The sequence below is a fragment of the Lutzomyia longipalpis genome, chromosome 2 (genome assembly GCF_024334085.1).
Source record: "Lutzomyia longipalpis isolate SR_M1_2022 chromosome 2, ASM2433408v1".
Taxonomy (NCBI): Eukaryota; Metazoa; Arthropoda; class Insecta; order Diptera; family Psychodidae; genus Lutzomyia; species Lutzomyia longipalpis.
In genome coordinates, this window is record NC_074708.1 from 13,016,298 (window position 1) to 13,038,397 (window position 22,100).

The 22,100-nt window shown below is 35.1% G+C and overlaps 3 protein-coding genes across 4 annotated transcripts; 2 read left to right on the top strand and 1 right to left on the bottom strand.

The window, feature by feature from the left end:
- Positions 1-24: 24 nt before the first annotated feature.
- Positions 25-1,645, top strand: LOC129790753 (ubiquinol-cytochrome-c reductase complex assembly factor 2). Its single transcript, XM_055828446.1, has 2 exons — positions 25-208; positions 274-1,645. The coding sequence occupies exons 1-2, from the start codon at positions 138-140 to the stop codon at positions 506-508; spliced, it is 306 nt and encodes a 101-aa protein (XP_055684421.1). The 5' UTR covers positions 25-137; the 3' UTR covers positions 509-1,645.
- On the top strand, positions 598-1,599 carry LOC129789209 (probable methyltransferase-like protein 15 homolog). Its single transcript, XM_055825857.1, has one exon. It carries the CDS (start codon positions 598-600, stop codon positions 1,597-1,599), a length of 1,002 nt encoding a protein of 333 aa, XP_055681832.1.
- On the bottom strand, positions 1,634-18,052 carry LOC129790668 (C-1-tetrahydrofolate synthase, cytoplasmic). Of its 2 annotated transcripts, XM_055828300.1 has the most exons (10): positions 17,560-18,052; positions 12,572-12,782; positions 11,369-11,493; positions 11,070-11,304; positions 10,606-10,717; positions 10,425-10,448; positions 7,048-7,273; positions 6,834-6,972; positions 4,869-6,338; positions 1,634-2,032 (listed from the first exon to the last, which is right to left on the bottom strand). In XM_055828300.1, the coding sequence occupies exons 1-10, from the start codon at positions 17,601-17,603 to the stop codon at positions 1,790-1,792; spliced, it is 2,829 nt and encodes a 942-aa protein (XP_055684275.1). In that variant the 5' UTR covers positions 17,604-18,052; the 3' UTR covers positions 1,634-1,789. The 2 variants fall into 2 exon arrangements, with proteins under 2 accessions (XP_055684275.1, XP_055684276.1); XM_055828301.1 differs by lacking the exon at positions 10,425-10,448 and having other exon boundaries at positions 17,560-18,049.
- Between the last annotated feature and the right edge of the window lie 4,048 nt (positions 18,053-22,100).

A 22,100-nucleotide genomic window follows, 5' to 3' on the forward strand; every position in this document is an offset into this window, starting at 1 on the left:
ATCAATGAACCGCCGATGCGTAGTGCGGTAGTGGATGATTTAGCTGACGCAATTTCTGTGTGAAAAATGTGTGAAGGTCTGTTGATGTTTTCCCTTTGATTTTCCGCAAAAACCAACAATAAACAGTGAATAAAATTATGTCAGCGAACTACAGAAGATTCCTGAAAATACTAGAAAAGTGGCCTGTTGATAAATCAAAGCCTGGAAGGTGAGAAGATTCACACGAAAAATTGTCTGAAGAACCACAACATAACCTCAAATTTTTCTTTTCAGAGACTTGGGAGAACATCTCCGGGAAGACCTAAAAAACCTCCTGGTTAGGGAACAGGAGCCTGGTTTCAAGGCTGACAAGTTCTCACGCGAATTGGACGCATTGTCGAGGATAAGTAGCAACGCTTATGCAAAAGATTTCGCGAGAAATTCAAAAATAACAGCGACCGGATTGACGGGGGAGCAATGCAATCAGGTGCTATCTTCGGATTTTCTCGAATACATGAATACCAAGTAGGCAGGATGCTGAGAAAGGTCATTTGTTCCCCCGTAGTAAGCTCCCGTAGACTTTTACATGCGCAATGTAGTGAAAATCCGCGTAAATCCATGGCTCATACACCCGTTATGGCCAAGGAAGTGATTGAAAATCTCCATCCGGAAGAAAATCAAATAATCCTGGATATGACTTTTGGTGCTGGTGGGCATTCACGGCTTATTTTGCAATCAGCACCAAATATTAAGCTCTTGGCCCTCGATAGGGATCCTGTGGCGCATGAATTTGCCAGGGAATTGCAAAAAGAATTCCCCGGACAGGTTATTCCCCTTTTGGGACGTTTCTCAGAGCTTCCTCAACTCCTCCAGGAGCACGGGGTGCAGCAGAACTCCATTGATGGTATGCTCTTTGACTTTGGATGCTCCTCTATGCAATTTGACGTGGCTGAAAGGGGATTCTCCGTGTCCAAGAATGCTCCACTTGATATGCGAATGGACGGTGAGAGATTCCCAAATATGCCCACAGCTGCGGATATCCTTGCCAGGGCCAATGAAACAGATCTCTATAAAATCTTCAAGATTTACGGCGAGGAAAAGTACTCCCGGAAGATCGCCAGAGCCATCATTCAAGCGAGGTATGGTGTGAAGAAAATTGAGACAACGAAGGAACTCGTGGACGTTGTGGGAGCTTGCTGTGATGAAGAGTACCGCATGGATGCCCTTCAGCGTCCAACGAGTGTTGCCACGAAGATTTTCCAAGCTCTCCGGATCTTTGTCAACAATGAACTCAATGAGATCAACTACGGCATGATCCTGGCGGGGAGATTCGTTAAAGCCGGCGGACGCCTCGTTACCCTGACCTTCCACTCGTTGGAGGATAAAATCGTGAAGAGACACATCATGGGCAATGTCACAGAGAACCTCGCCAATCCCCTGCCACTGAAGTACATGAGTCACACGCTGATCTACGACCGAGAAACAGTAGACACGCTCAGTGATACCGGCTGGCTATCCCTGCACAAGCACGTCCTCACACCAAACGAGCAGGAAATTGAGGATAATCCCCGATCGCGTTCAGCAAAACTTCGAGCTGCTCAGAGAACTGACAAATTGTAGAATTCTTATCTATTAAATCAATAAAATTGGAATCTTTTCTTCCCAATTGTGGAGTCATTTATTTATTTCTTGCCAAATCAATGGTTGCAGCATTCCATTCATTCCTCCTCAAAGAATTTTTAATTTTATCCTTCCTATAAAACTACAAAAAAAAAGAAAAAAGGGGCTCTGTGCTGACAGGATTTCCCCCCTAGAAGAGTCCCTCGATCTCGCCGGTTTCCGTGTTGAGATCAATGTCGTAGACGCATGGCCTTGTGGGCAGTCCGGGCATCTTTGAGATGTCCCCGGCAATGGCAACGATGAATCCAGCTCCGGCGGAGAGGTAAAGATCCGTAACGGGCAGTTTAAAATCAGTTGGGGCTCCCTTGAGTTCTGGATTACCCGAAAGAGACAACTGAGTCTTGGCCATGCAGATTGGGAGATTTTTGTAGCCCTGAAATGCAAAGAAAAAGAATTTTAAGAGAAATCTCTTAAAAGTAAGATAATGATATGCCAAGGGGTTCTTCATTGCAAAATTGGAGGTACATTTAGTGGAGGAAATGTTTCAGAAACAGAATTAAATTGTAAAGAAATTCTGAATTCAGTTTTAAACCCAAATTTCTCTTTAACACTCGGAGGACTTTACTGGTAATTGCTACCAATTGGAACCTGAAAATCGTCATAGAATAAAATCTATTGAACTTATCTCGATGAATTTAGCATCTATGTGTAGGGAATTTTAATTACTTTCAGATAGCAGAAAGAAAATCTCGAGAAAAGTCTTTTCTTTGGAAGATAATTGAGGTCAAAGTCAGAATCCAACGTGGAGGACCAAATTGGTATTCATTACCAGTCAAAATCCCATACATTTTTTTTACCGTGGTTTTGAGGTTATGTTTCCCCATATTTCCCAAATAAAGTACTCTTGGTACTCTTGTTCACTTTTCCTCGGTGAAAATCATTAATGTGGACTAATTTTATTGCCGGAAGTGACTAAAAAGTTACTTAAAGGATCAAAGTTTGTGATGATTTAGGCACAATAATAAATTATGCAAAATTGAGGACAAAAAAGTCGTTTGAATTGGCAATTTTGCATCGATTCTACGAAATTTTTTTTCAGTGACGATTTTCTCAATTAAATCTTCTATATAATAAAGAAAGGTCTGTTTGTTGGTAATCTTCCGTCGTGTTCGGCTATACAAATCTACACCGTTTGACCGATCGCGATGAAATTTGGTACAGAGGCTCCTTATAACAGGCGGTTTCGAGTGTCCGTATTCATTTTCCCCCCAAAGCTCCCCTTCAGGTAGCCCCCATATAACTCTCATGCTTTTTTTGCGAATTTTTGAATTTGGCGCCGGAAATGTTGTATGAAAATGATTTCTTCGCTTTGCAAATTTTTTCTTTTGGGTTTGATGAGTGTGCCCAATCATACTTATAAATCATCACAATTTTTTCTCTCTATTTGCGCGAAGCGCAAAACCCCCCGCGAAGCGGGGCGAGGAAAATTGGAGCGAAGCGACAATTTACCTCGTATTTAATAATTATGTGTTGGAATGCTTAAAGGAGATTGAGAATTAGTGAAACTTTCGATCCTTGTTTAATAAACTGATTAATAATTTATTATTGAGCATATTTTATCAGCTGGTAGTTATTACCAATTTGATCCTCCGCGTTGTGCCAAATGTTGGGTCCTCCAAGTGTTAAGAGGGTCTTGGGATTTTTTTTAACTCGGTTTTCCGGTGCTGGCCCCATTTAAAGACTTAGAAGAGTAAGAAAATCACTTTCCGCCATCTTATATGCGACGCCATTTTGTGATTTTTCTCAAAACACAAAGGTAGATTTTTCTCAGGATTTATTGGATGGATTTTGATGGGATAAAAAGGAAATGAAAGAGGAAATATCAATGCAGATTTTGATGTAGGGGAGGACGGGGTAATTTGGCCACTTTGGCGGTTTTTGGGATATATCAAGCAAGTTTGGTAGTATGAAGAAAACCAAATAGCCCTATTTTGTAGGAAATTTTCCGGCCTACAACTTCCCCATATAACACTTTTCTCTATCTCGATGAGAAATGGGTGAATTTTCCATTCTCCTGGACCCTTAGCTTAGTGTCCAAATTACCCCGAGCACGGGTAATTTGGACACTTTGGCGCACAAATTAATAAACATGAAAATTTTTGGTCAAAAAAAAAATTTTATTTTTTCGAATTTTTTTTTGGAAGATAGGTTATTTATCTAAGATTCATTTCCAGTAATTTGCCAGATAAAAATATTTAACAGAGCCTCAAACTTTAACATTTTCTGAACCATAAACGGGCAAAGTCTGAAAAAGGCCATTTTTCAAATTATCCTAAATTTTTTGTCATACTTTGCTTACAATCATTAAGAAAACATTAAAAGGCACAACCACAATAAATATCTTAAATGTGCGTCGGAAAATGTGCCGGAAAAACTCAAGTGGCCAAATTACCCCACTCCAATTTTCCGGATAAAACCATTTCCACAGGAAAATCTGTTTGAGATATCGGAAAATGGATGTCACTATCGTGTTTATGATGGATCAATGACCCTTAATGGCTTAAAAGTTAATTTTTAAGTGTTAAAAATTTTTCGAAAATGACGAATTTCCAAAATGCCAAAAGCACTTGAAAATGTGAAAAAATGATTTTTCTTAAACAAAAGAAAATCCAATGATCGGATTTTCCTCAAACTTGGTACGATTGATTATCTCTATGGGGAGTATAAACTGTGGAGAAATGGATTTTCTAGCATTTACCATACTTGAGATATTCCCATTAATGACTTTGCCAAAGTGGCCAAATTACCCCGTCTTCCCCTACATACCAAAATTTTGAATTTCCATTCTGCGGCTGAGAAAAGTGGAAAAACGTCAAAAAATCTGAACAAAAGTCACATTTTTTTTACTTTTCTCAGCCCCAGGATGGAAATTTAAAATTCTGGTACATCAAAATCTGCATTGATATTTCCTCTTTCATTTGTTTTTTTTTTACCCCATCAAAATCCATCTAGTAGATCTTGAGAAAAACCTACCTTTGTGTTTTAAGGCGGTTCTGTGGAAAAGTCGAAAAATCTCAAAATGGCGTCGCACCAAAGATGGCGAAAAGTGATTTTCTTACTCTTCAAAAATTAGGCTTCAAATGTAATCAATATCAGAAAACCAGGTTTAAAAAAAACCACAAGAGAAATGAAAACATTAAAATATGTCAATTCCAACAATTTACCCAAGAGACCCCCTTTAATGAAGAATAAAAAGACTCCAAACTTACCTTCTCCGTGAGTAGTCTCATCATCTCACGAACTCGCGTGTTGAAGTCAACACTTCCAGCTCCGTACATCTCCTTGGCAATTAGAATGATCTTGTCCTCAATGGACAAATCGAGGTTGTAGAGGAATTTAAACTTGGACTTTTCACTGCAAGCCTTGATGACGGCATCCGCCAGGGCAGCTGCCCCAGCTCCACCCTCACTCCAGTGCTTTGAGACAACACACGCCAATGCCCCAGCCTTTCGGGCAGCTTCGCGAATCATCTCGTGCTCAGCAGGTGTATCGTATTGGTGCGCATTGATGGAAACAAGAACGGGAACTTTGTACTTTAGCCCATTGCTAATGTGTTTAATGAGATTGGGAAGACCCTTCTTGAGAAGTTCCAAATTCTCCTCCGTGTACTCTTTGCGTGTATTCCCGGCTGAAACTGGTGGGCCACCACCGTGCATCTTGAGCGCCCTCACCGTAGCCACGAGAACAATAGCATTGGGAACCTTCTTCGAGGTGCGGCACTTAATGTTGAAGAACTTCTCCATACCAATGTCAGATCCAAAACCAGCCTCAGTCACCACATAGCCCTCCTTACCCACCAATTTCAATGCAATGTTATCGGCAATGATGGAATTGCATCCGTGGGCAATGTTCGCAAATGGCCCAGCGTGGACAAAGACAGGCGTACCCTCGAGTGTTTGCATAAGAGTTGGTTCAAGGGTATCCTTCAGGAGTACCATCATTGCACCGGTCATACCCAAATCATCAGCTGTTACGGGATTACCTGCCTTGTCGAAGGCCACGACAATCTTTGCAATGCGCTGCTTCATGTCCTCGAGACTTGTGGTTAGAGCTAAAATAGCCATAAGTTCACTTGCAACGGAAATGGAGAAGCTTGTCTCACGCATGAATCCCTTCTCCGTGGACGCCTGCCCGACGGTGATCTTGCGCAAGTAGCGATCATTGATATCCACAACACGTGTCCACACAACATTTGCCGGATCAATGTTGAGTCGCACAAATTTGGCCACTTCGTCGGATGTTAGAGTGTCCGGATCGGTTTTGGTGATGCCCAAGCGATCAAGACGTCTCCGCTGGATCTTTGAGAATTTCCTTTCACCCTTGATCTTTGGTACAAGACGCTCGTAGAGTGCGGCATCCGTTTGCGTGGCTTCATGGAAGAATCGAGCATCTAGCTGTGCAGCTAGGAGATTGTTGGCAGCCGTGATTGCATGAATGTCGCCTGTGAGGTGGAGATTGAAGTCCTCCATGGGGATAACTTGAGCATAGCCTCCACCAGCAGCACCACCCTTAATGCCAAAGGTTGGACCCTGGGATGGTTGACGCAAGCATGCAAATGCCTTCTTGTTCTTATGAGCCGTCAGAGCCTGAGCTAGGCCCACAAGAGTCGTGCTCTTTCCCTCCCCAAGGGGTGTTGGGGTGATACCCGCAACGACAATGTACTTTCCATCAACATTATTCTGCAAATAAATGATATTTTATATTTTTTGTTGTTTTTTTTTAACGTTTCTTATGTTTCAGTTTACGAAACAATCAAATGAAGGGCATAGGTTTTGTAATGACAAACCCCTCAAATTTTCATAAATACAATATTTTAAAACAATAACGGCTATTTTACTACTTGATAAAAATTAATTTGATTATTTATTTTTAACTTCCACAAACAAATTATTTTGAAATAATTACGAAGATAAAATTAGAAGAAAAAAAAATGTTTCGTAATTAACAAGATAAATTTGCATAAATTCAAACAACAATCAAAGAGTAAAAAATCATGACGCTTTTGAGATAATCTCAAGGCCAAGATTTCTTAATTGGAGCACTTCATCGTCAGACGTTATTAAGAACCCAACAAAACTCACAAAACTAGATTTTTTTTCCACAAAAAAATTATTCTGAATGACGCACAGAAGGATCACAAAAAACGGCTGCATAAGAACAAAATAAATTCTCACCTTTAGACGATCGAGGATACTCAGAGAAATTTTAGCCTTTTTCGTACCATACAGAGAGACCTCCTCTGGAATAATTCCAACTTCTGATGCCAGGAAAGACACATCTTTGGGCACCTGGGACCGTGCTATTTCGATATCACTAAACAAGCAGATTTAAAAAAAATTAGTTAAAAGAGCTTTGAGATGAAGAATAAATCACAGAGACAGGCCTCACCTCGGCACGGGCTTCTGGAGATTCAATGGCAACACTTGAAGATCCCAAGACATTTTCAACAGCTTCTTGTAGGCGTTCTCAGCAGACTGAACTGTATTCTGCATGAGCATAGCCACAGTCATGGGACCAACCCCACCAGGCACTGGAGTGATGTAAGATGCCACTTGCCGTGCCTCCTCGTAGCACACGTCCCCCACCAGACGTTGCCCTGAGACTTTGGTCGGATCTACACATGCAAATAAATTAGCCAATTAGTTACTTATTCTCCCCAAATCTTTCAAACTTTGGAATTTTTTTCCGGCGTCTTGTGGCCGATTTTTTGCTCTATCTCTCCGCAACAAAAAGAAAAAAAAAATAATAAAGCAGTTCGACGAGCTTATATAGTCAAAATGATGATCAATATATTTTATTGAAGGTCTCCACAACATATTGGTTTCTCACACCAATTTAAAAAAAAACATTCAACGGGATTGAAAGAGTTAAAGAGATCACAGAGAGGTCGAGAAGCGAAGCAAAAATTAAATATATTAATTTTTGCCCTTTCAAGCTATTATTGCAAAAGATTTTACATGTTAATTAGTCTTTTCGAAAGTGGGAAAAATTATTTTTAAAAATATAATGAGATCTTTGGGAAATTTTGTAAAGTTGGGAAGCAACGGAAGCAACAGTCATACTGCAATATTTTTAATTTAAACCTTTTGAACTGATAGATAATTTTAAGTGTTCAGGTAATGAGATAAGAGAAATAATTAGTATTGATTTAACACGATAAGAGAATGGTATAATACTCGAAAACAATTTTTTACGCTACGTGTAACAATAATAGAAGAAAAAATTCAGAAATCGAGTAGAAAAAGTTTTCCCGGCTAGACAATTTGGCTAAAAAAATTGCTTAAAAAATTACCTAAAAATAATGAATTATTCGAAACATGCGAAACTATTTCAAGAGAAATCAATTTTCAAAAAATCGGAAAAATGTAATAAAAACGAGAATAGTTATAAAAAATTTAATAAAAAAAAGTCCGAAACTGTCTCGTGGAAAAAGAGAAGTGATAAAAAAATTCTGCAGAGCATGATAAACAGAAAAATAGTTCTACGAAACATAAACAATTTTAAAATAGTTTCGTGGAACACAATAAAAAAAGAAAAGAAATCCTTAAAACCTCTTGGAAAAATTCAACTAAAAAAATTCCATAGAAAGTTAAAACACAAAAAGTTCCGCAAAACGAAGCTGGTTTCGTGGAACTCATTAATCAGAAAAAGCTCTAAAATTCATATTACGAAACTTAATTGTGGAACTAAGTTTCTGAATGATTACGTATTACAGAACTATATTATTTTCCTATTTGCCAATTTAGAAAATGATTTTTCGTGATGTACGAAACAAATCCAGAATGTTTGGTTTAGTCGATATTTTCTTTTTGTGGAGAATTACGTATTTTTAAGGTTTAGTAATATCTTTTGGTTTATTAGGTTCCCAATTATCTTATACGATAGCTTTATCTTTCTTTATGTTTCGTTAATTATTTTTGTTTTATTTACGCTGAGAAAACTCAAATTGTTAACAATTTTTTCAGCTAATTTCGTTTCTTTACAGATTTTTCATAATTCCTTTTTCAGTTTCTCGTCTGTTACGGAACTATGTAGCTTTGGGTTGTTTAGATTCCAGAAACCGTAGTTTTTGATTTTTTTATGCTATTCCTGGTTTCGTAGAGCTAATTAAGTTATGAATGTGTCTTTTTACATTATGATGCGGATCAAGTTTCACAATATTTTAACAAGCTATGAATTTCCTTCCTGGTTTCGCATTTTTTTTTCTGGGCAGTTTTTGGTTTCTTACGTTTCTTTGCGGAACTTTTCATGTATTTTTTTTACATGTCTTTACAATTCCTAAAATTCTGCGAAAATTATTTGTGGTTTCTCATGTTCGACCATACCAATAAATAAAACTGATATAAAAGATATCTAATTTTTTGAAAAAAAATTCAGTAGGTACATATTTAAAAAAAAAAATCAAAACTATTTTTAAAATATTTAAATCAATCATTTTGGTTTATATAAATCCAAAACAAACACAATATAACATTGTAGCAAAGAGGATGGATCCAACTGTGAATGATTAATTACAGAATTAGTGTTCTATATTAAATATTTATCAAACAAATAGGAAATACAAGTATAAATAAAATCAGAATGTGTTGAAAACCCATCAAGATGGTATTTGGATAATTTAGTCAAAATAAACTTGAGCAATTTCTGTGGGTTTTTCTTGTGTTTTGTCTCCCGTCGAAATCTAAAATTATATTATACTTTCATGCTGCGATTGGGCAAAAGCAGCATCGACTAGACAGGAAGATCTCAATCAGGCGCGAAATCATCATTTTACTAATTACGCTGAAGATGCCAATTAAGTGCGGGTGCAATTGGGCAGAGTATTAAAGCATAAATAAAATCACGCGGAATTGAATTCATGTGATCATATGCACATGGGGCGCTAGCATAGTGATGATTTTACTATGTGAAAATTACATGAAGATGTGGAATTCATCCATGAAATTGTTATTATAACAATTTTAGAATGTTTCTCGCATTTCAAAGCATTTTAGGAAAATCATCTGTTTGCTATTTCACATCATATCCCTCCACCCACTGCAGAAGAATGCAACGTTAGAGCATTGAGAAAAAAATATTTGATTAAATGATTCAAAATTTAATTTTTTTATTTGTTTAAAATTTAAAAAAAAAACATGATTTTTCTTTTCGTTTTGTTAACCGGGATATGCTTGAATTATTTTCTTTAATATTCGCAACTTCTGAGCTTAAGATTTTCCATAAAAGTCAATGCTTAACCGAAATTCTTCAAATTTAATTCTAAAATTGTTCTTTTAATAAAATCCTTAGAATTTGCTAATCTCTGCTCAAAATCTTCAACTACAAAAACTAAAATACTTTTTCTTATCATTATTTTGCAGGAATTTAGAGATAAATTGTTTGTCATCCAGTAATATTATACACGTGCCATTTTTTATTTGTAAAATGAATCAGAAAAGTTCAGAAAAAACATATTTCTTTCGTGGAAAATTTTGTGAATCTTCACCAAAACTTTTTGCTCTGTTTGCTCAACGTCTATTTATGTTGAAATGATAAGCTTAAGTTTAGAGAGGATCATCTGTTTTTGGGTATTTCACAATTAGTTGCTGCTTTTGTTTTTTTTTTATATTGTTTAGCACACACAAAATCAACAAAAAATAAATAACTCGTTAGTCGCGATAAGGTTATTGTAAATAATGCTTTCAAATTTTGTTGGGAAAAATGCCAAGAAATCATAAAATACAAATGGAGATAAGAGAAAAGAATTTATCAACATTAAAACTCACTTTGTGCATCGTCATCTACCTCATCTGAATGAAAGTGAAAGAACTTTTCAAGTGTGACTCTGGGCGCAAATAAATTTTCTCACAAAAGAAGAAAATTAAACAGAAATAGAATGAGACGGTGTCTCGTGTTTCGGAATAAGATGGGAGGGAGGAATTTTCTTTTGCTACATGGAAAACTCACCCTGAACTGCATTGATTCCGCAATCAATCACCACGGCACCTGGCTTAATCCAATCACCGCGCACGAATTCGGGCTTTCCAATGGCAACAACGAGGATATCTGCATTCTTTGTCTGGAAATTTAATTTTCTTTTTATTAAAAATACTTTTTTTCTCTATATACAAAGAAATAGGTAATAAATGAAGTATATGTCTAAGAACACTAATAACGGTGGTATGCTAAAAATTAGTGTACTTGTTAGCGTCGTAAATTCAAATAGGAAACATCTTGAGTTCGAATCCAGCATAATCCCATTCAAAAAAAAGCATTTCTGCATTTTTTTCTACTCTTTTTCTCATTGAAATAAATAAAATTGCAACACACCGAATGAATTTAATTAGCCAAATGCAGAATTTTACATTAATATCAAAGAAATCAAATGGCATCAATGCGGAAAAACATGGGCTATGCCCCGAGAAACTTGCCTGTTCACTCAAATTAACAGTTTTGGAGTGGCAAACAGTGACGGTGGCGTGATTCCATTTAAGCAACTCCGATACGGGTGTGCCAACAATCTTGCTACGTCCCAGGACTACGGCATTCGCGCCGGCAATCGGGACACCTGTCCGTTTGATCAACTCAATGCATCCGTTTGGTGTGCATGGCAGGAAACCAGTCATCTCGCCAACACAAACGCGTCCCTCGTTGATTGTGTTGAGTCTGTGGGGAAAATTTGTGGTGACACGTTGTCCCATATATCAACCCATATAGCATTGATACGTACCCATCGACATCTTTGTCAGGAGACACAGAATCCGTGATAAGATGAGCATCGATTTCATTGACACAGTCTAGTGGCATTTGGACAATTATTCCATGAATAGTTGGATCATTATTGAGACGTGATAGCTGTTTTATTAAATAGAAAATTGTATGAATTCAATAAATTGTTCAAGAGATGATGTGAAATTATCAAGTGATACTATCACCTTGTGTAATATTTATTAGATTTGTAACAACAAGAAGTAAATTGATTCAATTGTTTGAACAATAAAAGACAATTGTTTCATTTTTCCTTTTCTCCTTGACGATTTCCTCGCATACTCATTCCCAGTAAATAAATGATTGAGCCAAAAAATACTCAATCACGATGGAATCAATTAGAATGATCAGTAATTTGATAAATCAATTGAACCAGTCTGATCAAATAATCGATTCATTGACCGAAAATTGATTTATCTCAGGTCAAAGATTGCCTAAAAATCGATCCTTTATATGGATCTACATTAACTCAATATTGATACTAACAATATTGAGTCAATTTTAACTAAATTAATTGAACATGAATTGATAAGCTATCGACCAAATATTGTTCTTTAATTTTTTATCAATAGTTTGTCAAATTATGCTGAAATCCCTCAAATACTGATCTACATTGACTCAATTTGATACTATCAATATTGAGTCAATTTTAAATCAATATTGATACTACCAACATTGAGGTAATTTTAACTAAATCAATTGAACAGCAATTGATCAGCTATCGACCAAATATTGTTCTTTAGTTTTTTTTATCATTCAGCTGGTCAATTTATGCTCAAATACTGATCTACATTGACTCAATATTGATACTGTCAACATCAGGTCAATTTTAACTCAATCAATAATTGATCCTGAATTGATCAGCTGTTGAACAAATATTGTTCTTCAAATTTTTTCTTATCAAACAGTTGGCTAATTTATGTTCAATTATTGATTAAATACTGACCTACATTGACTCAATATTGAGCTCAATTATTGATCAATTGTGGGCAAAATTTTTTAAAGCCCTCGATTGAATTTTTCCTCTAAGAATTTTCAGAATTTCCTTAAAATTCTTTCTGATACTACTGATAAATACTGACAAAAAATCTCAAAGTGATACTATCACTTCATGTACTTTAATCCACAAATGATTTATAAAGAACATTACGAGTTCTGTTCTGACCTTCATGAGAAGTTCACGCTGTGTTATGGTTTCGGGATACTGCACGTGTTGCGCATCAATTCCAATCTCAGAGGCGGCCTTCAACTTCATCCGAATGTAGACATTGGAATCCTCACGGCATCCCACCTGAACAATTGCGAGACGTGGCTTAAAAGCCGGCAATTTCTTCGTGAATTGGCTCACTCTATCGCGCAGCTGATCCCGTATATCTCTGCAAAGACACACGGAAAAAATTGTTAATCTTTCTTCTCTCTAAACCAATGTTTCACGCTGCTGTGGCAATGAAGGAGCCACACCACAAATCAATTTATGATCCTCTCATCCAATTTTGTGGCGATTAAACCAAAATTAACTCGCACCGCCCACCCAGTTTGGGAGAGATTCCTTCTTCTTCATTTTTTTTTTACTACGGCGGGACACAATTTCTTCCTCATTCGCGACTCATAACTTTTTGGCATCCGCCCACCCTCATTGCCATACCTCTCTAAATGGACAGAGAGATCCTTGGAGAATCTCAACAATTTCCGTGCTATTCTCATAATTTTGATAATAGGTATGTGGGTGGGTTGGGTGTGCTATTACAGCATCAATGCTCTCTCTGTCCCTTTCAATGAACTCCCGTAAATTTCACTGAGAAAATTCCTTACTGACAAAACTTGAGCAGTGTGGCTGTAAATTTTAATCTCTCTCCCCCCATTTATGTGTTATGCAAGATGTTGAGCACAAAAAAAGGCGAAAGAGAAGAAAATAATCTCATATGGGAACGAAAGTGGATGACCTATGACATTAATTTATCTCCACGCACGAATGCAATAATATTGTGTCGGAAAATAACACAAATCAGGATTGAGAGATGAGTTTTCTCAACACTCGGTGCACGTGGTGTGGTCGCGTATTTTATTGTTATGCAATGTGTCTTTTCTTCTTAATGGCAGATTGTTGGCTTTCCCAGGCTTTCCCAACAACTCAATTGATTCATTTTCATTCAACAATTTATGGTTGCACCTGTTGAGAGAGTGGTTAGACAAGGAAATTAAAGACATTAATTTTATTTTTTAATTTAAAAAAAAATATTTTTTAAATTTAAAAGATAAATGGAGTGATGTTTTATGCAAAAAGTTCTTTAGATCTTATTTGTTCTTTAACGAAGGAAACTGAATTAGACTTCTTGAAGAATCTTGTTGTGCAAAGAAAAAGAAAATTATTAAAAAGCTCACTGTAAGAATTCTGCTAAAATAAAGCCAAATCTTTGAATTCCAAATAAGGGGTAGATTCTGATAAATTCTTTTCTTTTCTTTTCTAACAATTGAAAAGTTGCTGTAAGATTTTTTCAGGTGAGTTTTAAATCGTTCGATTGTCGTTCTAGAAAAGAAAAACAAAGATTTTTTTATTCGGGAAAATAGTCAGAAGGTCTTTGAAGAGGTCTGGAAAAGGAATTTTCCTTCAAAAATGCGATTTAAGGAAGAAAGAAAATGTGAAAATCCTATAAGATTTTTCTCAGAATCTTAAATATATTATAACAGACGAATTGTAGGAAAAGATTTTTATCAGAATCTATCCCTAAGTTTCGATTTATTCTAAGTTTAGTTTCAATCTATTTGAATCATAATTATTTTAAAGAAATTTGAAGCATAAATCCATAATAAATGTTCTGGGCAAGATATTTCTTAATATGGAAATTTCTGGAGTTAATGAAAATTTTAAATCAATATGAAATATCATTTTTTCTTAATTATAAAACTTTCTTTTTTAAACTCAATAACTGTCTTTTCAATGTTGTGATCGCAGAGTTCTTATTTGATAAAAATCTTGAGAAAATTTGTGTCTGTGATATAGAACTCATAGAAATAGCTAAATTGATTTAATTCTTTTATTTTTTATAGTTAAGCAATTATTTTAATACAAGTGAAATATTTTTTTTAAGAAAGGATTCAAGTTTTTTTTTAAATAACATAATAAAATAAAATGAAAATGTTTTTGCAGCTTTCTGATAGTTAAGAGACAGATCAAACTTGAAACTTTCCAGGAAGATTTTGGACGATATGTAGAAAATTAAAAAAAAAAAAAAAAAGGTTTTAGGCACCAATTTTTTTTTTCAAAAATGAAAATACTAAATTCTGATTAATATTTAGCTACTTAACAAAAACTAATTTCTCGAGTTTCTAAATTATTTAAGTAATTTAAAATTAAATTATCTAATAATGGGCTTAATTCAACGACCAAGAAACCTTTGAAATCGTTGAAATTTCAAAGGTTTCATAGTCGCTGATTTGAACTGAATATTAATTTTATTTAGACTTTCTTCCATAAAATTCAATTTTCCATCAAATTTTGAATACAACCTCTTTAAATTTTTCTTTATACCTAATCCATTCGATTTTACGTGAAAATTAAAACTTTTATCAGCTTTTTATGCTCCCGAGAAAGTTTAAAATTGGTCTCCACTAATGCAATTATCATAACCCTGCTGATAGAAAAACATTGAAAATAAAACTATTATTTTAAAAATAAACGACAAAAAAAAAGATATTAAAAGATAAAATTAGAATAATTTATGTGTCTCTATTAGAAAATATTTATTTTTATAAATAAAATCATTTGACAATCCACAGACACGTGTTGTGAATTTTCCGACTTTTCTCACAACCCCTTAATTTTCATATTCTACCTCACTTTTCATGAGAAAAAAAAAGAATAAGGTGGAATGTTGAAAAATTTACAAGAATTACAAATTGCTCCACTTAATTGAGGAGGAGATTAAGATAGAACGTGGAAATTATGCAAAGTATTTGCAAGAAAAACATGTTCTTATTCCTTAGGAAAATTTTCAATTAATCACATTTAATCCTTAAATTTGAAAATAATCTCAATTTGTGATTTTTTTTTGCTCCTAAATGTTTGTCTGAATTTCTCTACAATCATCACACACCTCTAAGAGATCGCGCGAAATTTATGTTCTATTCGTTAATTATATTAAATTTTCAAAATGCAGAAACGGGGAAAATGTGATGAAAATTTTAGAGAGGAGAAGTTTTTGATGAAATGGCGGGTTGTATGAAATAATTTCTGGACATCTCAATGACAAATATTCTACGGCAATTGCTACAGAAATAGCAAATGAGAGGTGTGATAGCATATGCAGGAGAATGTGGGAAATATGTTTAATTTTGGTACATTTATGATTGTATGTAGAACATTTTGCAGAATTTATTACTGTTAAATTTTTCAGCATAAATCTTAATTAGGGTAATTTTTGTGCGTGTAAGATTGGAATTCGTCGCAATTGGAATTCCCTTTTGCTCAAAATTTAATTAAGTCACTTTAAGTGCCTTAAGTGCATTGCAATGAACGAACATTAAGTTGCGAATTTATATATTTTTAAAGAAATAGAAGAAAAACTACATCCCGGGAAATGAGTTTTCACGAATTCTCTTGCCCGCAGACTTTTCGTGCGTGCGTGTGAAATGGAAAGATCTCATAAAATTAAATTAGTACATCGTTGTGTGATCTACTAATGATCCCCCTTTCCGTGCTTCAAAACTTATGATACTCATTCAATAAATTCACCTGATGAATGTTCTCAAGCACGTTGTGATCTTTCTATTCTTAAATATCACGCACAATGTTAAATTCTAGCTTGATCGGTGTGATGGAGATATCTTGAGAAGCTTTTTAGATTACATTTTGCATAATTAATCTTACTCTTCTCATCTCCACTTTCGCATGCGTTCTCAAGTAATTGCACCCGTCATGTGATAAATCTGCGAAAATGCCACTGAAAATGTCCCTTTTTTTCTCCTTTCTGTGCCACACATACACACACAGAGAGGCCCTTCAAGGAGGGATATCACATTTTTGGATGATCTATCTAATTGTCCAAAGAGACTCATGTTGTGAGACGCTGTGGATGATTTAAAATAAATTATCTTCTCTGCTTTACTTCTCAATCTTGTTGTGCGCGTGAAAATGATAAAATTTCCCTTTTGGCCACGATCCACAATCACTTTCACGATGATCCTAAATTACACTCCATCATATCTTCACTTGTGCGACAATATTTCATCACGCCACACGATCACTTATTGAAATTGCCTTAAGATCACCTAAAGATCGCTTTCTGATCGCGTTAAGATCGTTTTTTGAATATCTCAAGATCACTTCTGATCACTTTATGATCGATTTTGGATCACCTTTGAGATCGTTTTATGAATTTTAAATCTCTCATTCTTTCTTTCTCGATTTCTTTCAGATCACCTCAAGATCGCTTTCTAGTCGCCTAAAGCACATTTTCCTATCACCTTAAGATCGCTTTCTAATCAACTCAAGATTGCTTTCTTATCATCTCAAAATCATTGTCTGATCATTTTAAAATAGACTTCGAATCATCTCAAGACCCCTTTTTTTATATCACCTTAAGATCGCCTGTTGATTCACTTAAGATCGTTTTCTTATCACCACAAGATTACTTTCTAATCAACCGCTAAGATTGCATTCAATCAGCCTAAGATCCCTTACTTATCGCCCTTAAGATCGTTTTCTAATCATTTTAAGATCGATTTCGAATCACCTCAAGATTGCTAATTGATCACCTTAAAATCCCTTTATTATCACCTCAAGATTCCCTTCTGATCAGGTTGGGATAGACTTATTATCACTTCAAGATCGCCTTCTAATCGTCTTAAAATCACTTTTCTAACTCCCTAAGATTCCTTTCTCTGATCACCTCAAGTTTCCCTTTCTGTGATCACCCCAAGATCTCATTCTAAACACTTCAAGATCACTTTCTTGTTCACCCCAAGATCGCTTTCAAATCATCTTATAAGATCACTTTTCTACCTCCCTAAGATTCCTTTCTGTGATCACCTCAAGTTTCCTTTTGAAATCACCTCAAGATCTCATTCTAAACACTTCAAGATCACTTTCTTGTTCACCCCAAGATCGCTTTTTAATCACTAATTTTTCTTCGTACTTATCTAAAATTTACTTACTTGGCAACTTGCGTTCCAGAGAGAATTTTCGCCTCCGTGGCCATGATTTTTCTTCTTTAAAAAAAATTTATGATCGTCCTGATTGATGCAATTATCCGTGAATGGTAACTTTTTGCCTTGCACTGAAAATCCTTGTGATGATTGCGCCGCACCAGAAAGTCACGATGCTTCCACGACAACTCCGTTCTGTCCACTAATCCTCGTGGTGAGAAATTTGCGTGTGCCTAGCTGTGAAATTTACTCTTTAATGCTTTTGCTACAATTAGTCCGATCGCCACACACTGATGAAAAAGGGGGCATTAAATTTTTGAGGAGAAGCCCCTCGCGCGATAACACACGATCGACGTTGAAGGAGGGAAGAAAAAATATGTTCAATACGAATGTGTCGGTGTTAATCAGTGAAAAAGCACTAAATATGACTCCAATGATTCCACATGACACATGATGGTCATTCTCAAACCCCAACCGATCACTACTGCCTGTGCCCGTAGAATGGGCATCAGGTTCGTGCGTTCGCCACTCACACCCAAATCTACCCCCCTTGCAGACTCCTCCTGGCTGTTACTATGTACATACATCCTACAACACCACACCTCCTGCCCGCGTCCACTCATTCATTGCGCGATCGCATGAGTTACATCACAGCGGCCCCCATGCGATGATCCTCGGCAGCGTCTGCGCCATTTATTCTTGGCAAAATGTAAGGAAGGTTTAGAGGCAATTTGAACTCAAAGGAACTTTTACGTATTTTACGAACTTTAGGCAAAAATAAAAAGACAAAAAAAGCTTCTCGGTCAATAAAATTATTCTTTTCCTCCTAAGCTCACCCCCTAACATTATAATATTTTAACTATAATTAACCACGCGGAAAGATGATAAAATTTCCTCATTTTCTTCTTCTCTTTCCACGAGAATTTCAGAGGATTTTCTTTTCTTTTATTCGCTTGAGAGCGAAAGAGTTGGACGTCTACATGATTTGCGATCAGGTGTAGTGATTACAAGGATCCATCAACGTTGGTGCTTCATATTTGGGAGGGAGCGACATGTTAATGGTGCACGAACACTACTCAGAAGCATCATTAAGTATCACGGAAAAAGTCATAAAGTCCTCCTCCAAACGCATATAACTCTCATAGCCGTGACACGTCGAAATCACCAAGAAATTCATTCAATCATTCACTCCTCCCTCATGCCCGCCCCAACCCAAGGTCCACCATCTAAATTATTCCCGCACAAAATCCTCAAGGTGGGCAAAAATAAGCAAATTTTGATTCATTGCAATCCAGGATTATTTTAATCACTCTCCTGTGGCCCATAAAGTATTCAAAAATGGCGTGGAAATGCCTTAAATCCGCGTGATAAATAATGGGAAATAAATCAAAAGTTTATTCCCAATAAATGTCTCTCATATATGTTTTTCGTGAAAACTCTAATTTATTGATTATCATTTGCTCTCATCTCAGCATTGACTAAAAGATGTTGGGAAAAATAATTAAATCGCTTTTATCATGTTTATTCGGTCCTTGTTTTTTTTCAATTTCTCTACACACCCTATCTTTATGCAATGTCTTATATAAATTTTAATTTCTTTTTTAACATGCCCCTCTGACTTGTTTTTAAGTCTTATCATCGCTTTATGTGAGCATCTAAGAAAAAAATGTGAGTGACGTCTAAGCAAATATTTTATATTTTAAATAAATGATTAGCTTTGGAGATAAAGATCTTGGAATGAGGACAGAATATAATCTAAATAATCCAAGGTAATTCAAAGTCTGGGGGATCTTTGTTTTCCTAGCATATTTATAATTTATTTGAATTTAATTCTTAGGGAAAAATGTTCTAAGTCTGACCTTGCAAAAGTTTATATAAAGAATGCTTTTCTTCATTCTGGTTTCTGAACCTTTAATTTATTTATTTTATTTCTAAACAAGAATATTGTTTAAAAATAGACGTTTACGGACAATTTTGCAATTGAACTTTGCAAAATTTTAATAAATTCGTGAGATATTTGGGTTAACTTTTGCAGAATCTTACTGGTCTTACTGATTTTTTTACTTGTCCAAAAATAAAATCTATCTAATGTATCGTATCGGAAAGCTCAATTATAATTCAAGTTAGTCGAAAAAAAACTAGGAAAAACAATTTCCGTTTGAGAGAAAACTAAGATTAACGTTTGAGATTACAGATTCTACAAGGATTAAAATAATCGTTCTCCATATCTCAGTTTTTTTTTAGCAGATGTTCTGAAAAGGACTTTAAGTTACTCTAAACGAGTTCTTCAAGCTTGCTTTCCTTTTAAAAAATAAATTTAAAATTATTCACAATTTTCCCTAAACTAAATCCCAGAATATAGGGAAAAGTGGGGCTATTTGTTACGTGTTTAGAAAAATTAATCTTTCGACTTTTGTGCAACTTATGGAAATATTAAACCTATGGATCTAACCTCAATAATTCTTTATAAAATTTCCTACTCTAAAACTTTTGCTGTTTCAGTGCGAAAATTTTATTATAAACAGTCTTACCTTTATTTTTTGTAGCTTTTGTGTAAGATAAATTTACAGTTAAATAATGATTTTGAAAACACGATTTACAGATCAAAGAAAATACTTTTTATCCGCACGCAACTTTATTTGTCGTTTATTTGTTTGTTTTTCTCTGACAGTTCGACTGAAGCGCCATTTAGAGGATATTCGAGTAATCTGAGCCCAACCAAGAGTATCCTTTGAGGACTTTGATGATAATTTTAGAGGAGAATTTATTTTATAAATATTTTGAATATTCTAAAATTCACTTTGATTTATATAGGTAGTACCTAAAGAGAGGATTATTAGATTTGAATTGAACCATTATCCCCTCTATTTATTAAATAAGAAAGTTTAATTTAAAAATAACTTTTTTTCATTTTATAGGAAAGAAAGAGGTCTGGATTTAACTTAAGCCCTAATTGGGCCGCTCTCCCCTAATATTAAAAATTAATTGAGAAAGAATGAAGTTTGAAAAAAATGAAGAACTTTGTTTATGAAACTCATTAAACTACTGGGTGTTCAAAAATAAGCGCAAAACTTTTTTTTGGAATATCTTTTTTTGTGTTTGAGATACAGAAAATCCCATGGTAGATTTGTTTTCAGGAGATAAAAGGTAATTGTCCTGGTGTATTTTCAAAATGGCCGCCATCTTTTTTTTCAAAATGGCGTTTTTCAGCCTCATATTTAGTATTGCTTAGGAGGTTTTTTCTCACCCAATCGATTAATAATCCATTAAAACACATTTTTTGAGTCAGAGGTGGTGAAAGAAACTGGCGGCCATCTTGGAAAATGTCAAAAAATGCTAAAAATCGATTTTCTGTGATATTTTCGCTTTCAGGGCAACTAGAGAGCTGAAATTTGGATATGTTACACAGAATATCATTCTTAATAGGATGATAGTCTTAGACTCACTAGTAGCCATTTTGAATTTTCTTGTTTTCTCAATATCTTCACTTCTAGAGCACCTAGAAAGCTCAAATTTGGATATGTTGCACAAGTTAACATTTCCTATCGATTAGTCTAACTTTGATACCACCAATCGGCGATTTTCTTAAAACAAATGGTGCTTTGATTTCATTATCTTTTCATTCTCTAAAAATATTAAAATAAAATCATAAAAGTGATACGGAAGTTGCACTAATCGATAGGAAATGTTAACTTGAGCAACATATCCAAATTTGAGCTTTCTAGGTGCTCTAGAAGTGAGGATATTGAGAAAACAAGAAAATTCAAAATGGCTACTAGTGAGTCTAAGACTATCATCCTATTAAGAATGATATTCTGTGTAACATATCCAAATTTCAGCTCTCTAGTTGCCCTGAAAGCGAAAATATCACAGAAAATCGATTTTTAGCATTTTTTGACATTTTCCAAGATGGCCGCCAGTTTCTTTCACCACCTCTGACTCAAAAAATGTGTTTTAATGGATTATTAATCGATTGGGTGAGAAAAAACCTCCTAAGCAATACTAAATATGAGGCTGAAAAACGCCATTTTGAAAAAAAAGATGGCGGCCATTTTGAAAATACACCAGGACAATTACCTTTTGTCTCCTGAAAACAAATCTACCATGGGATTTTCTGTATCTCAAACACAAAAAAAGATATTCCAAAAAAAAGTTTTGCGCTTATTTTTGAACACCCAGTATTTTTTCATGTATTTTAGTTGGAATTTTACATTAAATAAAATCAAATTTTTCTCTCTGATCTATAACAATCAGGCCATGGGCTTATTCAACGTTTTCCAGACTGAAACTGTTAAAAAATTGAAGATACCGGAAAATGCTGGAAATAGAACAACTAATTTACTAAAATATTGGCATCTTAATAAATCTTTCGCTACATTACGAATTACGATTAAAAATTTATCAAAAACAATCCCTTAAAAAAAACACGGAAATGAATTGAAAATAAAATTAAATGTAAATAAATAAATGCAGCATATTCCTCCGTGGGTTGCCTGACGTGGTCTCACCATGTGGATTGTGCGGTGTGTTGTTAGAAAATTCATCTGATG